Source organism: Podarcis gaigeae (genome assembly GCF_964106915.1).
Source record: "Podarcis gaigeae genome assembly, chromosome: 3".
Lineage (NCBI taxonomy): Eukaryota > Metazoa > Chordata > Lepidosauria > Squamata > Lacertidae > Podarcis > Podarcis gaigeae.
The window spans coordinates 2,962,655-2,981,819 of record NC_139680.1 but is presented as its reverse complement, the minus strand read 5'-3'; the positions used below and the strand labels follow the sequence as shown (position 1 = coordinate 2,981,819).

The window sequence follows — 19,165 nt, the reverse complement described above, 5'->3', positions numbered from 1 at the left end:
TGGGGAAAACCATGGGGCTGTCCAGGCTCCATGCAATCGGAGAGGGTGCTTTGGAGCCAGACAGTCAATAGCCCAGTTTAACTCCGCATTCCAGCGGGCCACCAGGGAATCAGCTGAAAGGCCATCAACTTGGGATAAAACATTCCTTACCACTCTCTGGAAACCATTTGGATCCATTAAATGGCGGGGGCGGACCATCCGAATCGTCCCACCTCCCTGCAGAGGGGAAGGGTCGCGGAGAAGTCCAGTTGCACCAGGAAGTGATCTGTTCATGGGACTTCTTTTGTTTCACTTTTACTTAGTGTCAGATCACAGACATCCGTAGATGTGAACACCAGGTCTAAGGCATGTCCATGACTATGAGTTGGGTTAAACTTATTCAGGGAAAGCCCCATGGAGGCCATGCTTTCCCAAGCGGTCCCTTGTAAGGTTGTGTTGGCATGGATGTCAAAATCCCTTAGGACAACCAAACTAGGTGTCTCCAGGAGAGCATCTGCCATGACCTGAAGCAACTTGGGCAGGGAATCCTTGGTGCAGCGGGGAGGTCAGTACACCAAAAGGAATCCTGCACTGGCCCTATTATCCAAATTCCAGAACATGCACTCAGAAAACTGGGTCTTCCCAACAGGACGCCTGGTGCAAGCTAATGACTTCCTAAAAATCGCTACAACCCCCTCTCCCCGCCCAAATGACCTGGGTTGCTGTGCATAAGAGAAACCTGGTGGACAAGCAGTGGCAAGAACAGGCCCATCTGTTTCATCCAACCAAGTCTCTGTTACACATGCTTCTTAAATAATCATTACATTTAATTAGATCTAGAGTTATATTAGTTTTAGCTACCAAAGCTATTAAACTATGCATAAAAAGGTCAAGAGAAAAAAAACATCCAAATGCTATCCTAGATATATTTTGGAGGATATTTTAATACTGTATTTTATCTAATGAACAAGATGAGTCGGGGCAACAATATCTCAAGCACAGTATTGATTTGATGGAAACCCACACAACAAATTTTAATGTGTGATAACTTTTAACCATGGAGGTAAGCGTCTTCCCATTTGGGTTCTTGACTTCTCTTGGGTGGTACATTTCCAAGTGACCTACTTTGGTAAAAAAAGGGTGACAGCCAACTCACTGCCTAATTGATTTAGGAACAGTACCCAGGGAAACAGTCCAATTAAGTTTACAAGCTGGCAATTAGCAGAAAGGCCTCTAAATCCCTGTGCTGAGAGCCTGTTTGTCTCAGAAAAAACACAAATGTGCAAGAGATAGGAAAAGGAAAGCTGTGCTTTCTGGAAAGCTGTTGTGAGTAGGAGCCACAGGGGAGAACTGTGGAGAACAAGGTACATGGAGGCAGAGTGCCTTCTGTTTTGACAGTAACTGGGTAATTTAGAGGCATTTAAAAATAGACAACATGTATGAATACATCAAATAATTGTTTTAATTATATAATTCCATGTAGATGTCTGCAACTATTAAACACACTACTGGACAAAATGTCTCAGGATATCTAGAAGGGTTCCCCCCCCCTCTATTTAATAGATTTATTGGGTAACAAGGACAATTTACAAAATATATATATATGACTAAATCTGCACCTATGTTTGATTGTAAATTGTTGATAGTTAATTTGCAATTGGAATGTGTCTATGCATCTAATTGCAGTTGCAATGTGAACAGACATCAATTATTTCCCATGCTGATGTGCATGACTGTTTCCTCTAATATCTCACTCTTTCATCTTTTGAAAAGCATAAATGTTAGATTTAGTTTTAAAGAATGGATTTGGACAAATAATAGAACAGAAAATGGGTATGGTCTAGAGCAGTGTTTCCCAACCTTGGGTGTCCAGCTGTTTTGGGACTACAACTCCCATCATTCCTAGCTAGCAGGACCAGTTGTCAGGAATGATGGGAATTGTAGTCCCAAAACAGCTGGAGACCCAAGGTTGGGAAACACTGGTCTAGAGGCACATTAGACCACGTATTTGCAGAAACTAAGCAGGTTTGGGTCTGGTTAGTGAACAGTCTGGGTCGGATGGTAACAATGGTAGTAGTTCAATGGGGGACGGAAACTCGATGAGGCTGGAATGCAGAAAAAGAAACTGGTAAAGGAGAAGAAACTGGAGCAAGGCCAGGATCACTGAAGCTGGATCAGGAACTGAAGCAAGATCAGAAGCAAAAGCAGGAACTGGCAACAGCAGGGTATGAACCATGTTGCTGTGGCAAAGAACCAGGGGGAGATGCTGGCCTTATATACTCCTCTTGGGTTTGCCTCCAGGTGCTGCAGATCTCCTGTCCTGGCCACACCAGCCAGGCCACCCTCGACTCCAAGACAAACACAGCAAGGGCCTGGTTCTGCAACTCCTCACTGCACTCAGGGTCTGGCCCCTGCAAATACTCATGGTACTCCCTACACACGGATGGGTGCTACATGTACACTCTGTCTTGGGTTTTATGATGGAATGAATAGAGTATATAAATATAATAAAATAACAAAATATCATTATTTACACTATTTGCAATTTGAACTGCTTGAAAAACGTAGAAATCCCCTGGAAGACACAAGATTTGCCCACCCTGGAAGAATGGCAGATGCAATTGATAGACTACATGGAACTGGCAGAAATGACTGGCAGAATCCGAGACACGGGAGAAGAACAAACGGAAGAGGATTGGAAGAAATTTAAAGACTATCTGCAAAAACATTGCAAACTATTTGAATGTTAAAGTGATGCAGGATATAAAGTTAGTGTGGCATTAGTGACATAGTTGAAAGGAATATGTAAAGATGTTTTTTGTGTAAGAACTAAAGAAATATAGCAAAATTAATCAATGTTAAAATGATGGGGATTGGAAGATAAGTGGTTAGTAGCGGTAATGGTTAATTTAAAAGAAAATAAGCAATATTAAAATTAGTTAAAATAGAGGAAGGATTTGCTGAAAATAAATTAGAAATTGGAATACAGAAAGGGGAGGTGTGAGGAAGTCGGGAAAGTAAGCAACAAGAAATTAAGATTTGAATTTATATATTTTTCTTGGTTTTTTATGTTTTATATTGTTTTTTGTCTGTAATTGTGTTGTTTTGTTTTGTTATGATAAAATTTGTGGAAACCTTAATAAAAATTCTTTAAAAAGAAAAAGAAAAACGTAGAAATCCCTTTCCTGTGGATTCACTATGAAACAGCTAATTATAGAACACAATCCCTTCTGCCACAAACAGAGCATCAACTTACCAACTTTAAAATGCAGCACTCCAAGAGGTCCTTTGTCAAACCTAAGTAAGAGAAGATCATGGATATCTACATCATCCATACTTGGACATGAAACTTTAGGAGCAGCCCACTGAATCTGGATGAGGCTGCTGGATACATCAAAATGTTCACTGAACTGCAAAGTTGATTTGGTTGAGAAGTCTTCAGCTAAAACTTGCATTTTAATTGGAGATAGTGCCATGTCAAACAGCTGAAGCTCCCCTTGTGAACTACCGACCAGGACTATGGCTTCACTGGGGTGGCAACACATTAAGACAGGCAATAGTTCTGCCTGTGCTGATAAAGTTACTTGACGGTAGGCTTCATAGAGGACTATTGAAGAATCTTCACACCCCAGAACAAGTTTGTCTTCTGTAATGTTCCGGCAGCAGCTGATGGCCTTTGATAGCAGTGGTATTTTAGTGACTGCCACACACTGAACTTTATTCTTAACGTACTCATAGACGCAGCTGTCAGCCATGGGCTCGTGGTCTGCATTGAAAGCGTGTTCTACAGTATGAATCTGATAAGGATTACATGAGCTAAAGCCGGCATCAAGTGGATCCCCATCGGTACGTATGTAACTCAGAATCTGTAAAACAACACACACCCAATTTCAAAACAATTTAGTTTAGCTCTGAATGGATTTAATCAATCTAATGCTAATAAATTCTAATAATGGAAGTCTATTATTTGCTTTACCATAGGACCCCTTCACATGGCAGATGATAAAATTATTGTAAGTAATAAAATCTATTGTTGCCTTTCAGTCCTTTCCAATATTTGTTCATTATTAGCCTTGTGGAACATTGTCGTCACAGAAGCTTTGATCTAATGAAAATATGGATCACTCAGACTGTATTTGTTGCCAAATCAAAAATATCAATCAGTTATGTAACTTAATCCTTGAATTCTCAGGCCATATCATATCTATTCTTGATTTTGGAGAGAATCGTGCAACCAACTATAAAATTATGTAGATGGACTTTAATATTCTTAGAAAATGGTGTTTTATGTGGTTTTGACATTCTGACCTTTGTGTAAGCATATAAAAGACTGAAGTTATTGAGTGATATCTGACTAAGTCATTGTCAGAATCTGCTCACTTAAATTAATGAGGTTAAGTTACTTGATTTCAATGGGTCTATTCTGAGATTGATTAAGATTAGATATCACCCACGATTATTATTATCATTCATAAAATACCTAAAATTTAGGAAGCAGAAGCACTGTGTTCACCAATGGTCACCAACCTATTTGGGTCTAAGGGTACATTTGGAATTTTGAGAAGGTGCCAAGGCACCAATCAGGGAATGGCTGTTGCCCGGGTGTGGCCTAACACAAAATGGCTGCCACCTCCAAAAGAACAGAATAAGAAAAGGGACTGGAACATAAAATGGTTCAAATATGAAAACATCAATTCATTTTTGTTATCGTTCGATAACAAGAATGTTTGAAAAACTTTATTTTCCCCCAGACATTGCTAAGTCTCAGTTATCTGCCACTGCTATGCTGCTGTGGATTAGAGCTAGAAAATAGAAGAAAACTGAATCCAAGAATAATTTTGAATTACTACAGACAGCCATATACATGCATAGTCACAAATATAAAAACATACTTAATGCTGGATGGCAAGTATTTTTTTTTAAAAAAAACTATCTTTGTGGAATAGAAAATAATAGAAATACAAGGAAAATAAACATTAAAAACTCACCAGAGTACTGGTTGAACAATACCAGTCCCAACTGGTGTGATGTTTGAGTCTGAATGTCATCTACAAGCCTCTCAAAATTAGGGGTGTATGAGGAAATGATCATAATAATGATTGCCTTTGCACTGTGCTTCTCGCCCCCCTGACAAAAAACTTGGGAACAATCCCTGCTGTGAGCCAGGAAGGAAAAGATGATGGCAATAATGATGACTCTGCAATGCCTCTCTCCACCAAAACTCAACTTGGGACCCATCAGGAAAAAGAAACAAGTTGGAAACAAGCAGGAAAAGGGTTTCTTTGTTATGAAGATCATCTTTGTGCTTATGCATTGGGCTCTGCCCCCAAAACAGCTTTGGAACAGTCTCTGCTGTAGGATATGCAGGAGAAACAAAAAAGGCTTGCCATGGGCTCATTCACAGTTCTACTTTCCCCAAGCTTTCTAGACATGGGTCTGCAGAAAACCAGATTGATGTTTGTTCTCCTTTAGAAGTAAACAGCTGGTTTCCGCAGGAGAAAGTGGTGGGAGAAGCAGAAGTGTGGACAAGCCCCATCTCTTCTCTCCTTCTCTCTGTCACACACATAGATTTAACTGTCAGGCAGCTGTAAGCAACTCCCACAGCAGGTTGCCAGGATCGTACAAAGACAAAAAAAAATTCTTACCATCTGCTTTTGATTCAATATTTACAGAAAGAGGCTTGGAACACAGCCTCTTGGATAATGGTGAATCTCCACCCCCTTCCCACTTCCTCATTCCTCATCATCATCTCCATGGGTGCCGCTTAGTGCCCTCTGTCTTCGAGCTCTCTGCTCTCCTACTTTGAAGGCTTGCCGGGTTCTGGGAGATGGTGGGTCTGGGGAGGTAGTCCCCATCATTCCTCCTCTGCCCATATCCTGACATTAACTGTGGGGCCTCCCAAGCAGCTGCCTGTTCCATGTGCCAGCATGCAGCAAAATACACACAGCTGCAAAGGGAGGATTTCTGCGTTTCTTACCATGACCCCACATTTTCAAAAAGTTTCTCAAGCAGCAGTTTGTGACTTTTACACATGGCTGGTAGGCAGCAAATTTGTGACAGGTGATTCCCATGCTTCTTCCCCTACCCAGCACACAGATTTCTTTATTATTATTATTATTATTATTATTATTATTATTATTAACTGTATGCCTGCCAGCTGCTACATGCTGTTGGCAGCAGCAAAATAAAATAAACAGAGAAGCAAACTGGTGGGTCTAAGGGCTAGAAAGTAAGACAGAAGCAGGAAAAGTGCACTAAAGGGGAGAAGGAAAACAGCCACTCCTTAGGATCCCAGAGATTCCTATAGCCTGGTATCCAAACAGTTCTTATCAACCACAGCTCTGACTTCACTCAAGGGCTAAAAACACTGACAGGCAGGAGCTACCAGGCTGCTTCATTTCAAAGAAGTTGCTTAGAAGTGTACCTGCACATTTTGCTTTCTAACTTTTTTCTAGATGGGCTAAAGAAAGGTCAGAGCCTGGGTCCTCTGTTTCTGGGTGCCAATGAAGGCCGTTGTGGATGCCATGGTGCCCACAGGTGCCAGGCTGGCAAACCCCAGTGTACACGGATTAAAGACAAGATAATCCCTGCCCACATCATCATAATCTAAAATACATGACACAAAAGGAAAAAAGAGATGTGTAGAGCAGGCAAGAGAAAAACAAACAAACAGCTACTAATTCTTAATTATTCTAATGACCAGGTTGAATGGAAAATTCAGTCGGGGAGGCACTCCAAGGCAGCAGTTTCTCAATCAAGTAGATAAAGTTGAAATGAAGCAAATGAGCCTTTTATAGCATCTCTTAACTCAGCTCTGACCTATGTTATAAAAAGTGACTATGTAAGCAACAGTATCCTATTGGTTAATAAGAATGAATTCTGTAAAAATTAAGAGCGCAACATTCTGAAACTGGGCCCCTGTTTGTCCGTTCTGATTTTCTTTTTATTATTGTGATTTACTGTATTACCAGTTTTATTTCATGTTTTCGTATACCACACTGGTATCTGTATAGTAGGCCAAAAAATTTAATGAACAACAAAAACACTGGGATTTCCTGCTCATGTCAGTAGATTCAGAACAAACAACTACAGAATAATAGATGAAGAAATGTAGGTTCAGTGACCCATAAGGCTAACAAAGTTAGACTGAAACAACCATGGGAAAGTTATAATAACTGAATTGTGCAAAAGATATCAAAAAGTATAGTTTGGGAAAGGGAAAACAATCATGTTACTGAAAGCAGTCATGCTTTCTGACTATTTGTCAAAGAACACTACTGCAAATTAGTCCCGGGGGGGGGGGGGGAGAGAGGCTCTGGAGGCACACTGGTAGTAGACAAATAGGTAACAGAGCAGTTAGAGCTTTCTTCAAAAAGAAGACTAAAAATAAATAAAATCAATCATAAAAAGTGGGCATACAGCTGTTCATATTTGTGTATGGAGAGAAAGACTTTGAGAAAAACATTTTCCCGCAGTTATACCTGATGAGTTTGAGACAGTGTAATAATGGAAGAAGAATGGCGACATTCATTCTTTGAAAACTGCAATAAGGGCACAACACACCTTTTCCGCAGAATATTGCAAGATGATGGTAATGAGAAAAAAAGTTAAACTTCATCTGCTTTTCTACACAGCATCACTTTTCATTTCATAACAAGGTCACCAGATCAATATTTCAAGAATAAGAAATACCTCAAAACTATTTATTTATTAAAAAATATTTGCACCCTCGCGTTTTCCTCAAAAATAGCATCCAGGGCTGATAACAAACTTAAAGAGCAAAACATAAACAATTAAAATGTGCTTTAAGAAGCTGGATAATCTGAAGTAAGAGCCGGAACAAATGGCACAACTGCATATAAGAAAGCAGTATTTTCTGATCTGGATTAGTGTTTCCATTCCAAATGGTGATGCCTCTTCTAGATTTGTTGAGAATATTTTTGCACTGCAGCTCCATACTTCTCAAACATAGTGAGTGGAATAGTTCTCTTTGCCTGTTCTCTTCTGCTCCTTATAACTAAGCTGTGTAAGAGATGGGCAGGCTTGAGGAATTTGATTTCTATGAATTGCAGTGCACTTCCCAGAAAAATGTGCAGAAGAGAATGTACTTATTCTTCAGATTTGACAGTTCTCTAAAATTTGTGATAATAGTTGTCCTCTCAAAAAGTACCAAAGCATAGTACAAAATATGTATTTCAGGATAAAACTTAGAATTATGAATACTGGGATAATATATGTATCTGAATATGCATCTTATGATAAAATGCATTACTGTATTTAAAAACAAATTCTCATGCAGATTAAAAAAAATAAGAAAACTCAACAGACTAATGAATGAACACATGCAAAACTGATACTGTTTGAAAATAGATTGACCTGCCCATTTGTAGTAGGAGATTGCCAGAATTGTCTGAGTTGGGAGACATTCATTGTCTGCTCCCCAAATCCATATTCTTATTTAGTTTGTACACAGCAGTAAATGGACATCACAGAAAGGTACCTTGCAGACAGAACTCTAACTTTTAAGTAATGTGAGCAGGGACTTCTCTGCCTTACCCATCATGTAGTGTATAAGCTGCACTAAGCAGACATGATGCAATTTTTTTAGTGTATTAACAGTAATGGTAGCAGAAAGTAATATTAAAATATAATTCAATATAATTAGATTGGTTTTCTACTTTAAAAATTGCTACGTACAATTGTTGCACATTTCCATTTTAGCAGCCTGATCTAGCTAATCAAGAAAAGAGCACTATCTATATAACCTTAGTCCAGACAAAAAGAAAAGATGAACCATTAAAAGCTTAACTAATCTTTGCAATTAGAGCATTTGCTATCTTATGTATAGTCCTTGTAACCTTATGTTTGGGATGCAAAATAATAATCCTGATTCTTATTTCAATAGGTACTTGCTCTTTTCTGCACACTTTGAAGCACATAAATAATTGCATTGTTTTGCATAGAAGTAGAGAAGAAGGGATAAAGCCCCCATACTGAAGGAAATAATAGTTTTAAACATTAGATTTTAAGCAGAAAATTGGCTTACCAGGAAGATAAAAAGGAAAATAAAGGAAACATAAAAATTAGCCCTCTGTGACTGAATTGTCTGTCTTTAAGATGAGAAAACTGTTTGATTTACTTTACAGATGTTAGCAACTGCTAGTTTAATTTCACACTATGAAACTGTGTAAAAAAAAAACTAATTAGAAATGCTGAGTGAAAAATTCAATACATGGAAACTCCTACATACACTCCTGAAGAAATGTGTATTTGTTTTTTTCTTCATTGCTTAAACATTTAAGGCTCTACCTACAAATTTATTGCTTATGCACTGTATTCCCATTTCTGTGAACAGTCTAATTTGTTGATATTGTGGGTGCTATTCATTTTACTTTATTTGAAATCTGTTGTTTTTATTCATTTAAATCTGGCATCATTTTACAGGGTTCGGATACCAACTATCTTGAGTGAAACTTAGTAGGGAACCAGATGCTACTAAGCTGGTTCCTGTCATCTTTCATTCCTAAGGACTTGTGATCTTCTCAGAATCATTATCACAGTAGAAATATGGTTGACAGTTGCACTGTTACCAACATAAATCTTAAAAGGTGAACATTTTGGTGTGCTGTATGCAGCTGATAGGCCCAAAGACTCTGCCTGCTCTCCCCCCTGCCGAAATTTCTTGAGACTCTGCCCTCCATCCTGAATTGGGTAGAAGACATATTGGGACATTTTTGCTGACAATCCATATGAAGAACAAGAGGAAGAACAAACAAGAACAAGCTACTTTGTTTTCACCTGAAAGCAGTGTCCAACCTGGAGATAACAGAATAAACAATGTAAGGAGGGAGCTGTAGCCCAAGATAGGAAACAAGGTGCTAAGGGAACATCTAGCTACTTTAAATAAATTTGAATCTCTAGGGCCTGAGGTACCCAAGGATACTCAAGGGGCTTGTGGATGTAATCTCAGAGCCTCTGTCTATAAAGTTTGAGAGTTCTTAGAGAACAGTGGAGGTCCCTGCAGACTGGAGGCATGCAAATGTTGTCCCCATCTTCAAAAGGGGGGGGGGGAGACCCACTACTGATCAGTGAGCTTGACATCAATATCACAAAAGGTTCTAGAACAGATAATTCAACAGTCGGTCTGTGAGCACTTAGAAAAGAATACTGTGATTACTAAGACCCAGAATGAGTTTATCAAAAATAAGTCATGCCAGATGAATCTCATTTCTTTTTTTGATGGAGTTACAAACTTGGAATGTTGTGGACATAGTGTATCTTGATTTCAGTAAGGCTTTTGACAAAGTCCCCCATTCTTGTGAGGAAGCTCGTAAAATGTGGGTTGAGCGAGGGAACTGTTAGGTGGATTTGTAGCTGGTTGACTGACCGAACCCCCAGAGTACTCATTACTGGCTCCCCATCATCCTGGGGAAAAGTGACCAGTGGGGTGCCGCAGAGTTCTGTCATGGGCCTGTTGTTGTTCAACATCTTCATAAATGACTTGGATGAAGGAATTGAGGGGATGTTCATCAAATTTACAGGTGACACCAAACTGGGAGGGGTAGCTAATGCCACAAAAGACAGAATCAAAATTAAAAATGACCGTAACAGATTGGAGAACTGGGTGCAAGGTAACAAAATGAATTTAAACGGGGACAAATGTCAGGTTCTGCACTTAGGCAGGAAGAACCAGATGCACAAATATAGGGTGGGGTACACCTGGCTTACTAGCAATACATGTGAAAAGGATCTAGGGATCCTGGTGGACCACAAGCTTAACATGAGTCAATAATATGATGCAGCAGCAGCAGCAGCAAAAAAGTGAATGCTATTCTAGGCTGCATCAAGAGATGTATAGCATCCAGATCAAGGGAATTAATAGTACCACTCTATTCTGCCTTGGTTAGACCACACCTGGAATACTGTGTCCAATTCTGGGCACCACAATTTAGGAAGGATGTTGAGAAGTTGAAATGTGGGCAGAGAAGGGCAACCAAGATGATTAAGGGTCTGGAAACCAAGCTGCATGAGGAACGACTGAAGGAGCTGAGTATGTTTAGCATGCATAAGAGGATTGCCGCAGAGTATTTTTTTTTGGGGGGGGCACAGACCCCTTATTGAAAATATTGGGGCTGGCTGCCCCCTCACCAGATGGCACCCCTTTCCAGACAAAAATTATTGGACTTCAGCCTAACATCAATTCAAACTGGTCATTTAAGACTTTTTCAACTTTTTTCCTTTCATTTCTTCTGCTGTTTTAAAGAATGACACTGTTGTTGTAAATTGATTGTTGTGTTTATTTAAAATGACCACACACACACACACACACACACACACACACACACAACACCTGAGTTTGCTTGTGTTTTTCCACCCTTCTCATCCTTTTTCCTTTATGCATTGTTTTTTAGACTGTTAGCCTGAGGTGGCCGTCTCATGTGTCATTGATCTTCTGTAGGCCACTCTGGAAGTGCTTTGGGATGAAATGTTGGGTAAAACCATTTTCAAATAAATAAATAAGTAAATAACCAACACACAGTAACAGTGTTAAACATGAAGATTACCAGGATTTAATTTAAATGTCTACCTGAAAGCTGCCTTGCTCATAGGTCAAGAGCAGCAAGTTGGCTCTCTCCCTTTCACTGGAACCAGGAGACCAAGGCCACACTTCATCCTTTGCCGTCAACCACCAGCATATAACTCTATCTTCTTTGCTATTTATTGCCAGATGATGCTTTGTTCTTCTATTGCCTAGCTCGGGTGTATCAATATAAGATATCTGAGGGGGAAAAATGCAGGACACATCTGAAATTAGAAAAGCAACACTTTTGTTACTTAGGCTGTCTACACCTAGGTTCTCACAAAATCATTCTGCATGTAAAAATATGATTTGTCCAATGAAGACACTACTTCCTTTTCCAGTTGAATCCCATCTATTCTTTGATTTCACTTGCAGTGATAGCCCAGAATAGTAGTGAAGAATCTCTCCAGAATTAATGTAACACAGCAGACAATATGGTCTTGTCTTGAATTGAACTTGGACCTGGAGAAGATCGGTGAAAGTCATCACTAGATTTCAGTCTCAGTTCCCTATCTATGAAATAGAAACAGCACTGCTGGTTTCTCAGTGCTATTGTGAGGATGGATCAGAGAAAGAAATACCACTGTCTACCTCAAGCTATGGGGATTAGGAGTGTTACAGAACAGAAACCAAGCCATTGGCTTTAGAGGAAAGAAGCAATATATTGGACTAATACTGAACTGGTAATAATAACCTGTGTAACAGGAACAAATATCTACTTACCACTATAACAATATATTTTTAGTTCACAGCAAAATTCATTTGCATGCATGGTTATTTCTATAAATCACATGTGAATTATGGAAGCATTGATTACAATTCTTTATTGATGGGCACCAGAATTTTTTTAAAAGTTTGTGTCTCCAAGTTTATCTGGTTTACTGCAGAGCAAGCTGCCTGACAAACTTTTAAAAGTTGCTCTGTTTTTAAAATTAAGTGTTGGAAACATATCTTTAAGAGGTTTTGCTTGTATGAGACTATGCCCTAGGTAATTTTATGGAAACAATGCAAATCAATTCATATAATTATGAACATCAATTCAGTTTCAGGTAGTTATGAAACAGAGATAGCTTTGATCACCTTGGTGGATGATCTGTGGGGGGCACACAGTGCCTATGGAGGCTGTCCCTGGTGCCCGCAGAGTGCCTTCCTCACTCCTACCCCAACCCAAATCAGGCTTGAAAGAAATATTCTGTTGTAATAATGTAATAGCTTGTGCTGGGGACTTAGTGTCCATGTGTTTCTCTGGTTTGAAAAGGTGCCCAAGGGTCAGAAAAATATGGAAGCTCCAGATCTAGCCAACCGTAGGCGTTTAAGTTCAACTGATGGCAGAGGGAGAAATAATTGAAAACAATGATGAATTTGACATAAACACCCATTCTCCTCCCATGCCTCCATTTTCTCTTTGACTATTCTAGATGGAAAGCTTCACTGGGTAGCAAGCTATCATACCCGGACTTTATAAAGAGCACGGTTCACAGATGGTGCTATGTAAGTACACAACAACAATATATTTAAACTTGTGCTTAACTCTCCTGTTGAAAATCTAAAACCTAAATGAAGTAGCTGGGTTTTGTCCATAAATGTATTCTATTTGAGGAGAATGAATCTTAATTAAATTTGCAGATGCTTTGCACAACATGTAGTGCTGAACTTAAAATTAAGGGCAAAACTAGACATGTTATAGGATGTCATTGAGTGGAACTTCTGTTTTTTTTACACTTAAGCAGTTACAAGGCCCACCTGTCAATTACATTTGGATTGTGACACTGAGGTTGTATACACCACTTGACTGTAAAAAAAATATTAAAACAATTATTTAAAACATTAAAAATATGTAAAATTAATGATAAGCTAAAAACCAGATTAAAACACATGTCAATATTCTATGTATCTGGACAGGCTAGCCTAAGGAGAAATGTTATTTTTAATGTTATTTATTAATATATATATGGTTTTAGCACCCTTAACTGGTGCGGGGCACCATGTGTCATTCACTGGGCTATGTAGTGATTCTGTAGCTCTTTTTGGACTACACATATTTGGAATATGCAGAAGAATTGACATTAACATCTTCAAGCTGTGGTAGTTTTTAAAAAATTGCTTTATCGTGTAGCTGTTTCTTTACTTTTAATTTATTTAACTTTCACTCTTACATTCTGTGGACAGTGCTTAATCTTAGTAGCTATTTCTATCTGCTTTTTAGGAAAGGAATAACAGTGAGGGTGACTGCAATTTTTTCAGAACTCTTATATCTGCTTTCTTACTGTACCAAAATAAAAATTGTGATCAACAATCTCTTCTCCAAATGAGCCAGCAAACAGTGTGTTTCAAAATATTTTTTGTGAGATGAGAAAAATGGATCAAAAAAGGTATTAAGCTGTATCCTGTACGTATACTGATATATGGAAAAGCACACTGCTCATTTTTAATAATTACTACGCATTACTACTGCACATATTAAAAATGGTGTGTGCATTACATATAGTGATGGGATGGGTCAAATTTGAGAGTTTCTCAGTTCTTTTTTTCAGTGTTACATTTTAAAGATTTTGCTTAATTTTTCCATAGAAATCAATGGGATTATGTACAATGCTTGACTATGTACAGATTATATCTAAATTTGTATTTAAATGTAACCGTAATACTGAAAACATCTAGGATCTAGCTTTACTATTACGACATGTACTCATGTATGAGTTCCATCCCGTCATTTGTACATGTAAACAAAAGAATACTGTAAGCAGAGATACTTATGTCCCTAGTTTTATAGGTGGATAAGGAAGCACATGAGTTAAGGAGGAATTTACTGCTGTGACTCCAATCAATACCAAAACACACAGTCATGGTTGCTTGACAGCATCGACCTGCATGTAAGGATTTAATGCTACTCATATTAAGTTCTGCAATACTGACCAAAAGGCTAAGGCTACTTTTTTTAGACACAGCTTCAAACATTAAAAGGTCATTTACAATGTTTGGATGTACCATTTATTTTTCTCCTGGATTAAGAATGCCAAGTGCTGTAAGGGAAGATGCACTTTTTGCCAAGTAATATGGATGAGCTATAGCATCTTGCGTAAAGTTTATGTGGCTCTTGAGAATTGTGTGCCTCTATTCCTCCAAAAGGATTTGTGGAATTTATTATTCAAACTATGTTATTTTGGAGCATGGTTATTTGAAAACATGAGCAGTACACCATCTGGGTGACACATGCCAAGGAAATATAGATTGCACCACATTTCTGCTTAAGGAATTAATGGAAGGTTGATAGCTAGGGGGGTGGAAAAAACCTATCTTGCTATTGCTGGTCAGCAATAATCGAACCACTTTCTGGGGATTAAGCGCATGGCTAAGCCTACTGGACCAGACACTAGCAAAGGGCAGGGGGTCTTCTTATCAGAGAAATGCTTCTGGAGCCAGTCTCACTACATGACAGATTGCTTTCATATTCCTGTCTGCAAGGCAACAAAGGATGGCAGTAATGCGATAATGCCAGAGTGCAATGGGTGTTAAGAACCCGTTGCATTTATGTATTGTATTTAGTAAATAATCAGGCTCATCCAAATTGTGATCTCACCACTCAACCAAGGCCATTAAAAATCAAGGTTAATGCTTTAATAATCCTTTGCTGTTTTTTATGGCCAAAAGAACTTCTTTCTATTTGCATGGTCATAATATTATTGACCTCTTCATCCCCTGAATACACATCAAAAGGAACTGAAATCAAAGTAATTACCACTGTTGTTCTCTCACAGTAAACATTAACTCCTTGTACTCTCCCTTCTGACTCCTCAGTAAATTGAAATGGATTAAAAAGCTATAGGAATGAAAAACTTGTAAAAGGTCAATGGTTTAACTTTCCAAGATGCTGGGAATTTAGAAGAATAAAAGGGGAAATGGAATGGTAGTATTTTTAAGATGTGTGCTGACAGAGCTCACAATCAAATAAATTATTAGATATTAAAGTTAGTAATTTTTATTTTTCCCCCTCTAAGGCTAATTGCTTTATCTGTAATTGCCCCTCCAAAACTAACTTATTGTGAACTAATCTAGTTTCAATACAATGTTTTTAAGCTAATTATATTCTATGTCTTTGCTGATATTTTTATGTAAACTATCCTGGAATTATTTTATATGAATTTTTTTCTATAATTTTGGGGGGGGGATTTAACGTATAAATTTCCTAAATAAATAATAATGAGTGAATGACTGAGGGGGAAAGGTCAGGGAAGAAGGCCTTCCAAACGTACTCCCACTGCTCCCCACCTCCTTTACTCTATTTTGCCATCAAGGTGATGGTGCCAAGCAGTGGACACCTTTCCCATGGACCAATTCAGTAACTCAGACTCGCACAATTACTAGTGGTGAAAGTTGTCTGAACAAGACAGCATCGGTCAGATCCCATCAGTTAAGAGCAAGATGAACAATGGAGAATAAATAGAGTTATATTATTCCACCCTTCCTGAGCTTGCTAGTTTCCCTCCTCTACATGTAAGCAGTGTACTGTGCCCCACCCCCAAATGCAGAGGTGCTGGATTGAGTAATTAAGAAAAAATTAAATTAAGGAGGGAAATTAGTTCGTCTTTTTCAACTCTTGAGTTTTTTTCAAGCTGTTTAATCTATGATACATTTTTTTAAAAAGAAAGTTACAATTCAATAACACTAAAGTGATACATAACATAATGCCACTTCCTATGCTGTATTCAGTTTTATAGGTAGTAGTTGTAAAAACATCATCCCTTTGAACGTTTAATACATGTATGCATCAATCGAAGGAAAGTAAAGATTAGAACTTCCAAACTCTTGCCAATAAGAAGTCTATTAGAACTAAACCACTACAGTACCCATAAAATAAAAATAGCTATAAAATAGGAGTCAAGTAGATATATTTGGTAGAATCTTTTCTGACAGTTTGTTACAGAAGCAGCAGGTTTTTCACTGAAAATACCTATAAAGAAGAAAATGTAAATGCAATTGTTAACTTTGCTGCTGGAGAAGATGACCTGGAAGGAGATCTTAAAAAAAAAGACTGACTCTATGAAATAAAAGAAAAAAGAAAGAATGGCAACCCAACATGGGATGCTGTCATTCCAAAGGGAAGGGGGCATGGTCAGTGTCCAGACTCAGTGGCCTGGTTCATACAACATGCTAAACTGGAGCTTTCCAAACTTTTCATGATGGTGACACACTTTTTAGACATGGATCATTTCGCGACACAGTAATTCAGTTTTACTAGCAAATCAGAGGTTAAACTAACCCATTTCCAGTCCCGGGAGGAGCGCGGAGAGTATTTGTGTGACACACTGCAGCCAACACTCTACTGTGTTGCGACACAGTTTGGAAAGCTCTGTGCTAAACCAAACCTTGGCTAAATGAGACCCTGCAAATCTGTAGGCTTGCAGAAAAGAGCGTGCAGTCACTCTGCTCCTCTCCAGCCTTTTTTTTTACTGCCACACTAAACTAAGGCAAACTAAGCCAGGCTTCTGGTTAAATTTCCTCCTCACCAATTATGAGTTGTAGCCAACTTTTGTTCTTGAATCAAGACCCTTTTGTGAGGAATTTTATCAAAAGCTTTCTTAAAGTCTATTAATTACAATGTCTACTAGATCACCCCTATCTAGATGCATATTGACACTCAAAGATCTCTAAAGGGTTAGTAAGACAACACTTACATTTCAGTGCTGCCTCAATGAAGAGGAGGTGGAGGCAGCGTTCTCCGGGCAGTACTGTGTTCTTTGGCATGGGGATGTGGCAAGGCAGTAGCAGTAAGATGGAAGGAGCACTGGGCAATAGCCCCACAAAAGTACATGTACGAGCCTGGAGCTCCCCCGACCTCATTGCTGCTACCTTACCCTGCCCAGACAAGCACATTGCTGCCACCAGAACAGCGCCATTGTCTCCACCTCATACATAAGCTGCTCTTGCTGCCTTTGAAGAAGCTATGTTGATTTTACTTCAACAAGTGTTGCTCTATCAGACATTGTTGCTCGGGCAAGCCAGCATGACCAATGGTCAAGCATGATGGGAGTGACAAAGGTTCCACTTCTTTATACCACTTTGGTCTAGGAAGACTGTTCAGTGGCACATGGGTGCAGGAGTTGAACTGAGCAATGGCTTCCAGCCATCTGGCCCCAGTTTGCCATTCTCTTGGGTAATGGATACTAAAGGTAAAGGTAAAGGTACCCCTGCCCGTACGGGCCAGTCTTGACAGACTCTGGGGTTGTGCGCCCATCTCACTTAAGAGGCCAGGGGCCAGCGCTGTCCGGAGACACTTCCGGGTCACGTGGCCAGCGTGACATCGCTGCTCTGGCGAGCCAGAGCCGCACACGGAAACGCCGTTTACCTTCCCGCTGGTAAGCGGTCCCTATTTATCTACTTGCACCCGGAGGTGCTTTCGAACTGCTAGGTTGGCAGGCGCTGGGACCGAGCAGCGGGAGCGCACCCCGCCGCAGGGATTCGAACCGCCGACCTTTTGATCGGCAAGTCCTAGGCGCTGAGGCTTTAACCCACAGCGCCACCTGCTTCCCCAATGGATACTACATACTATTAATTGGGGAACCTTACAAATTTAATGGTGTAAGCCTTGAAGGTTGGTACAGGTGTCACTGGAGCAGCAGTGCCTTGCACCTTCTTTGGTCTCGTCTGTATCAATCTGGCAATATTACCTGTATCAATCTGGATGAGTGCGCTGATTTTGTTGGGAACATGGTCTATGAATTCTCAGTTTTCCGTAAGTTTTCTGATAGGCTGAAAACTGGAGCCTACTAAAAATATCAAAAAATAACCACCACATCTCATCTTTTGTCGCCCTGCAGCTAGGGCACTTAATGTGGCAAACACCTGGCTGCTACCATCCTCCTGCCCAGCTCAATTCCTGGGGAAACATAACAGACTGAAGACATTGTGAGCTTGGGCATCTCATAAGTAAGTTGCCACAAAGATGGGCTCAATGTGCTGCACAAATTTTCCAAAACGAAGTCCAGAGTGTATCAGTGGGAACAGCTTACAGAGTGAAACATGTAATGGGAGAAAGACAGCACAGAAGCCACACAGCCCTCCCCCCCTCCTCTTTATAAGGTAAGTCTGGTTCTTTTGATAACACGGTGAACTAACTGTGAAAAGTGAGGGCTTGTCCTTCCAAAGTGCTTCTCTGAATTTTATTTTTCTGCCAGGCTTGGAGGTGTACTGGGCCAGGGGGAGGGAGTCCTTTAAGAAATCTCCTTTAAGTGCCAGATGCAGATATAACTATCTATTCATAATTTCAAAATAAGAGTGCCATTACTTATTTTTCTATAAATACCTTGGTACAGCCTGTGACCATATGTACAGGTCACAGTCTAACCTAATAAATCTGCAAAGAGTCTCCTGCATTATCATTTTAAAACTGTTAACATATTCCAGACTGAATTTCCACTGTGCCCTCAACTAGCAACTTTGCTTTTGAAACATCAAATCTGAGGAAGAGTTCTGTTAAACCCCAAAGGCAGCTTACTGATTTGTGATTTTAGATGGTCCTAATAAATATTGTGTTATTGATACTGCTTTGACTCCCCCCGCCCCCGCAATGGATCAAAGCTGTCTGTGGTTTTTCCTTCTTTTCTT

At 39.4% G+C, this 19,165-nt stretch overlaps 1 protein-coding gene across 6 annotated transcripts in view; it reads right to left on the bottom strand.

Moving 5' to 3' along the window:
* Positions 1 to 19,165, bottom strand: part of WDPCP (WD repeat containing planar cell polarity effector) — a 181,783-nt gene that overhangs the window by 85,955 nt on the left and 76,663 nt on the right. For all 6 annotated transcript variants that reach the window (XM_083730282.1, XM_083730283.1, XM_083730281.1 and 3 more), the window contains exons 9-10: positions 11,567 to 11,758; positions 3,236 to 3,845 (exon numbers count right to left, since the gene is read on the bottom strand). In XM_083730282.1, the coding sequence (XP_083586408.1) occupies positions 3,236 to 3,845; positions 11,567 to 11,758 (802 nt within the window). The remainder of the gene's footprint in view (positions 1 to 3,235; positions 3,846 to 11,566; positions 11,759 to 19,165) is intronic.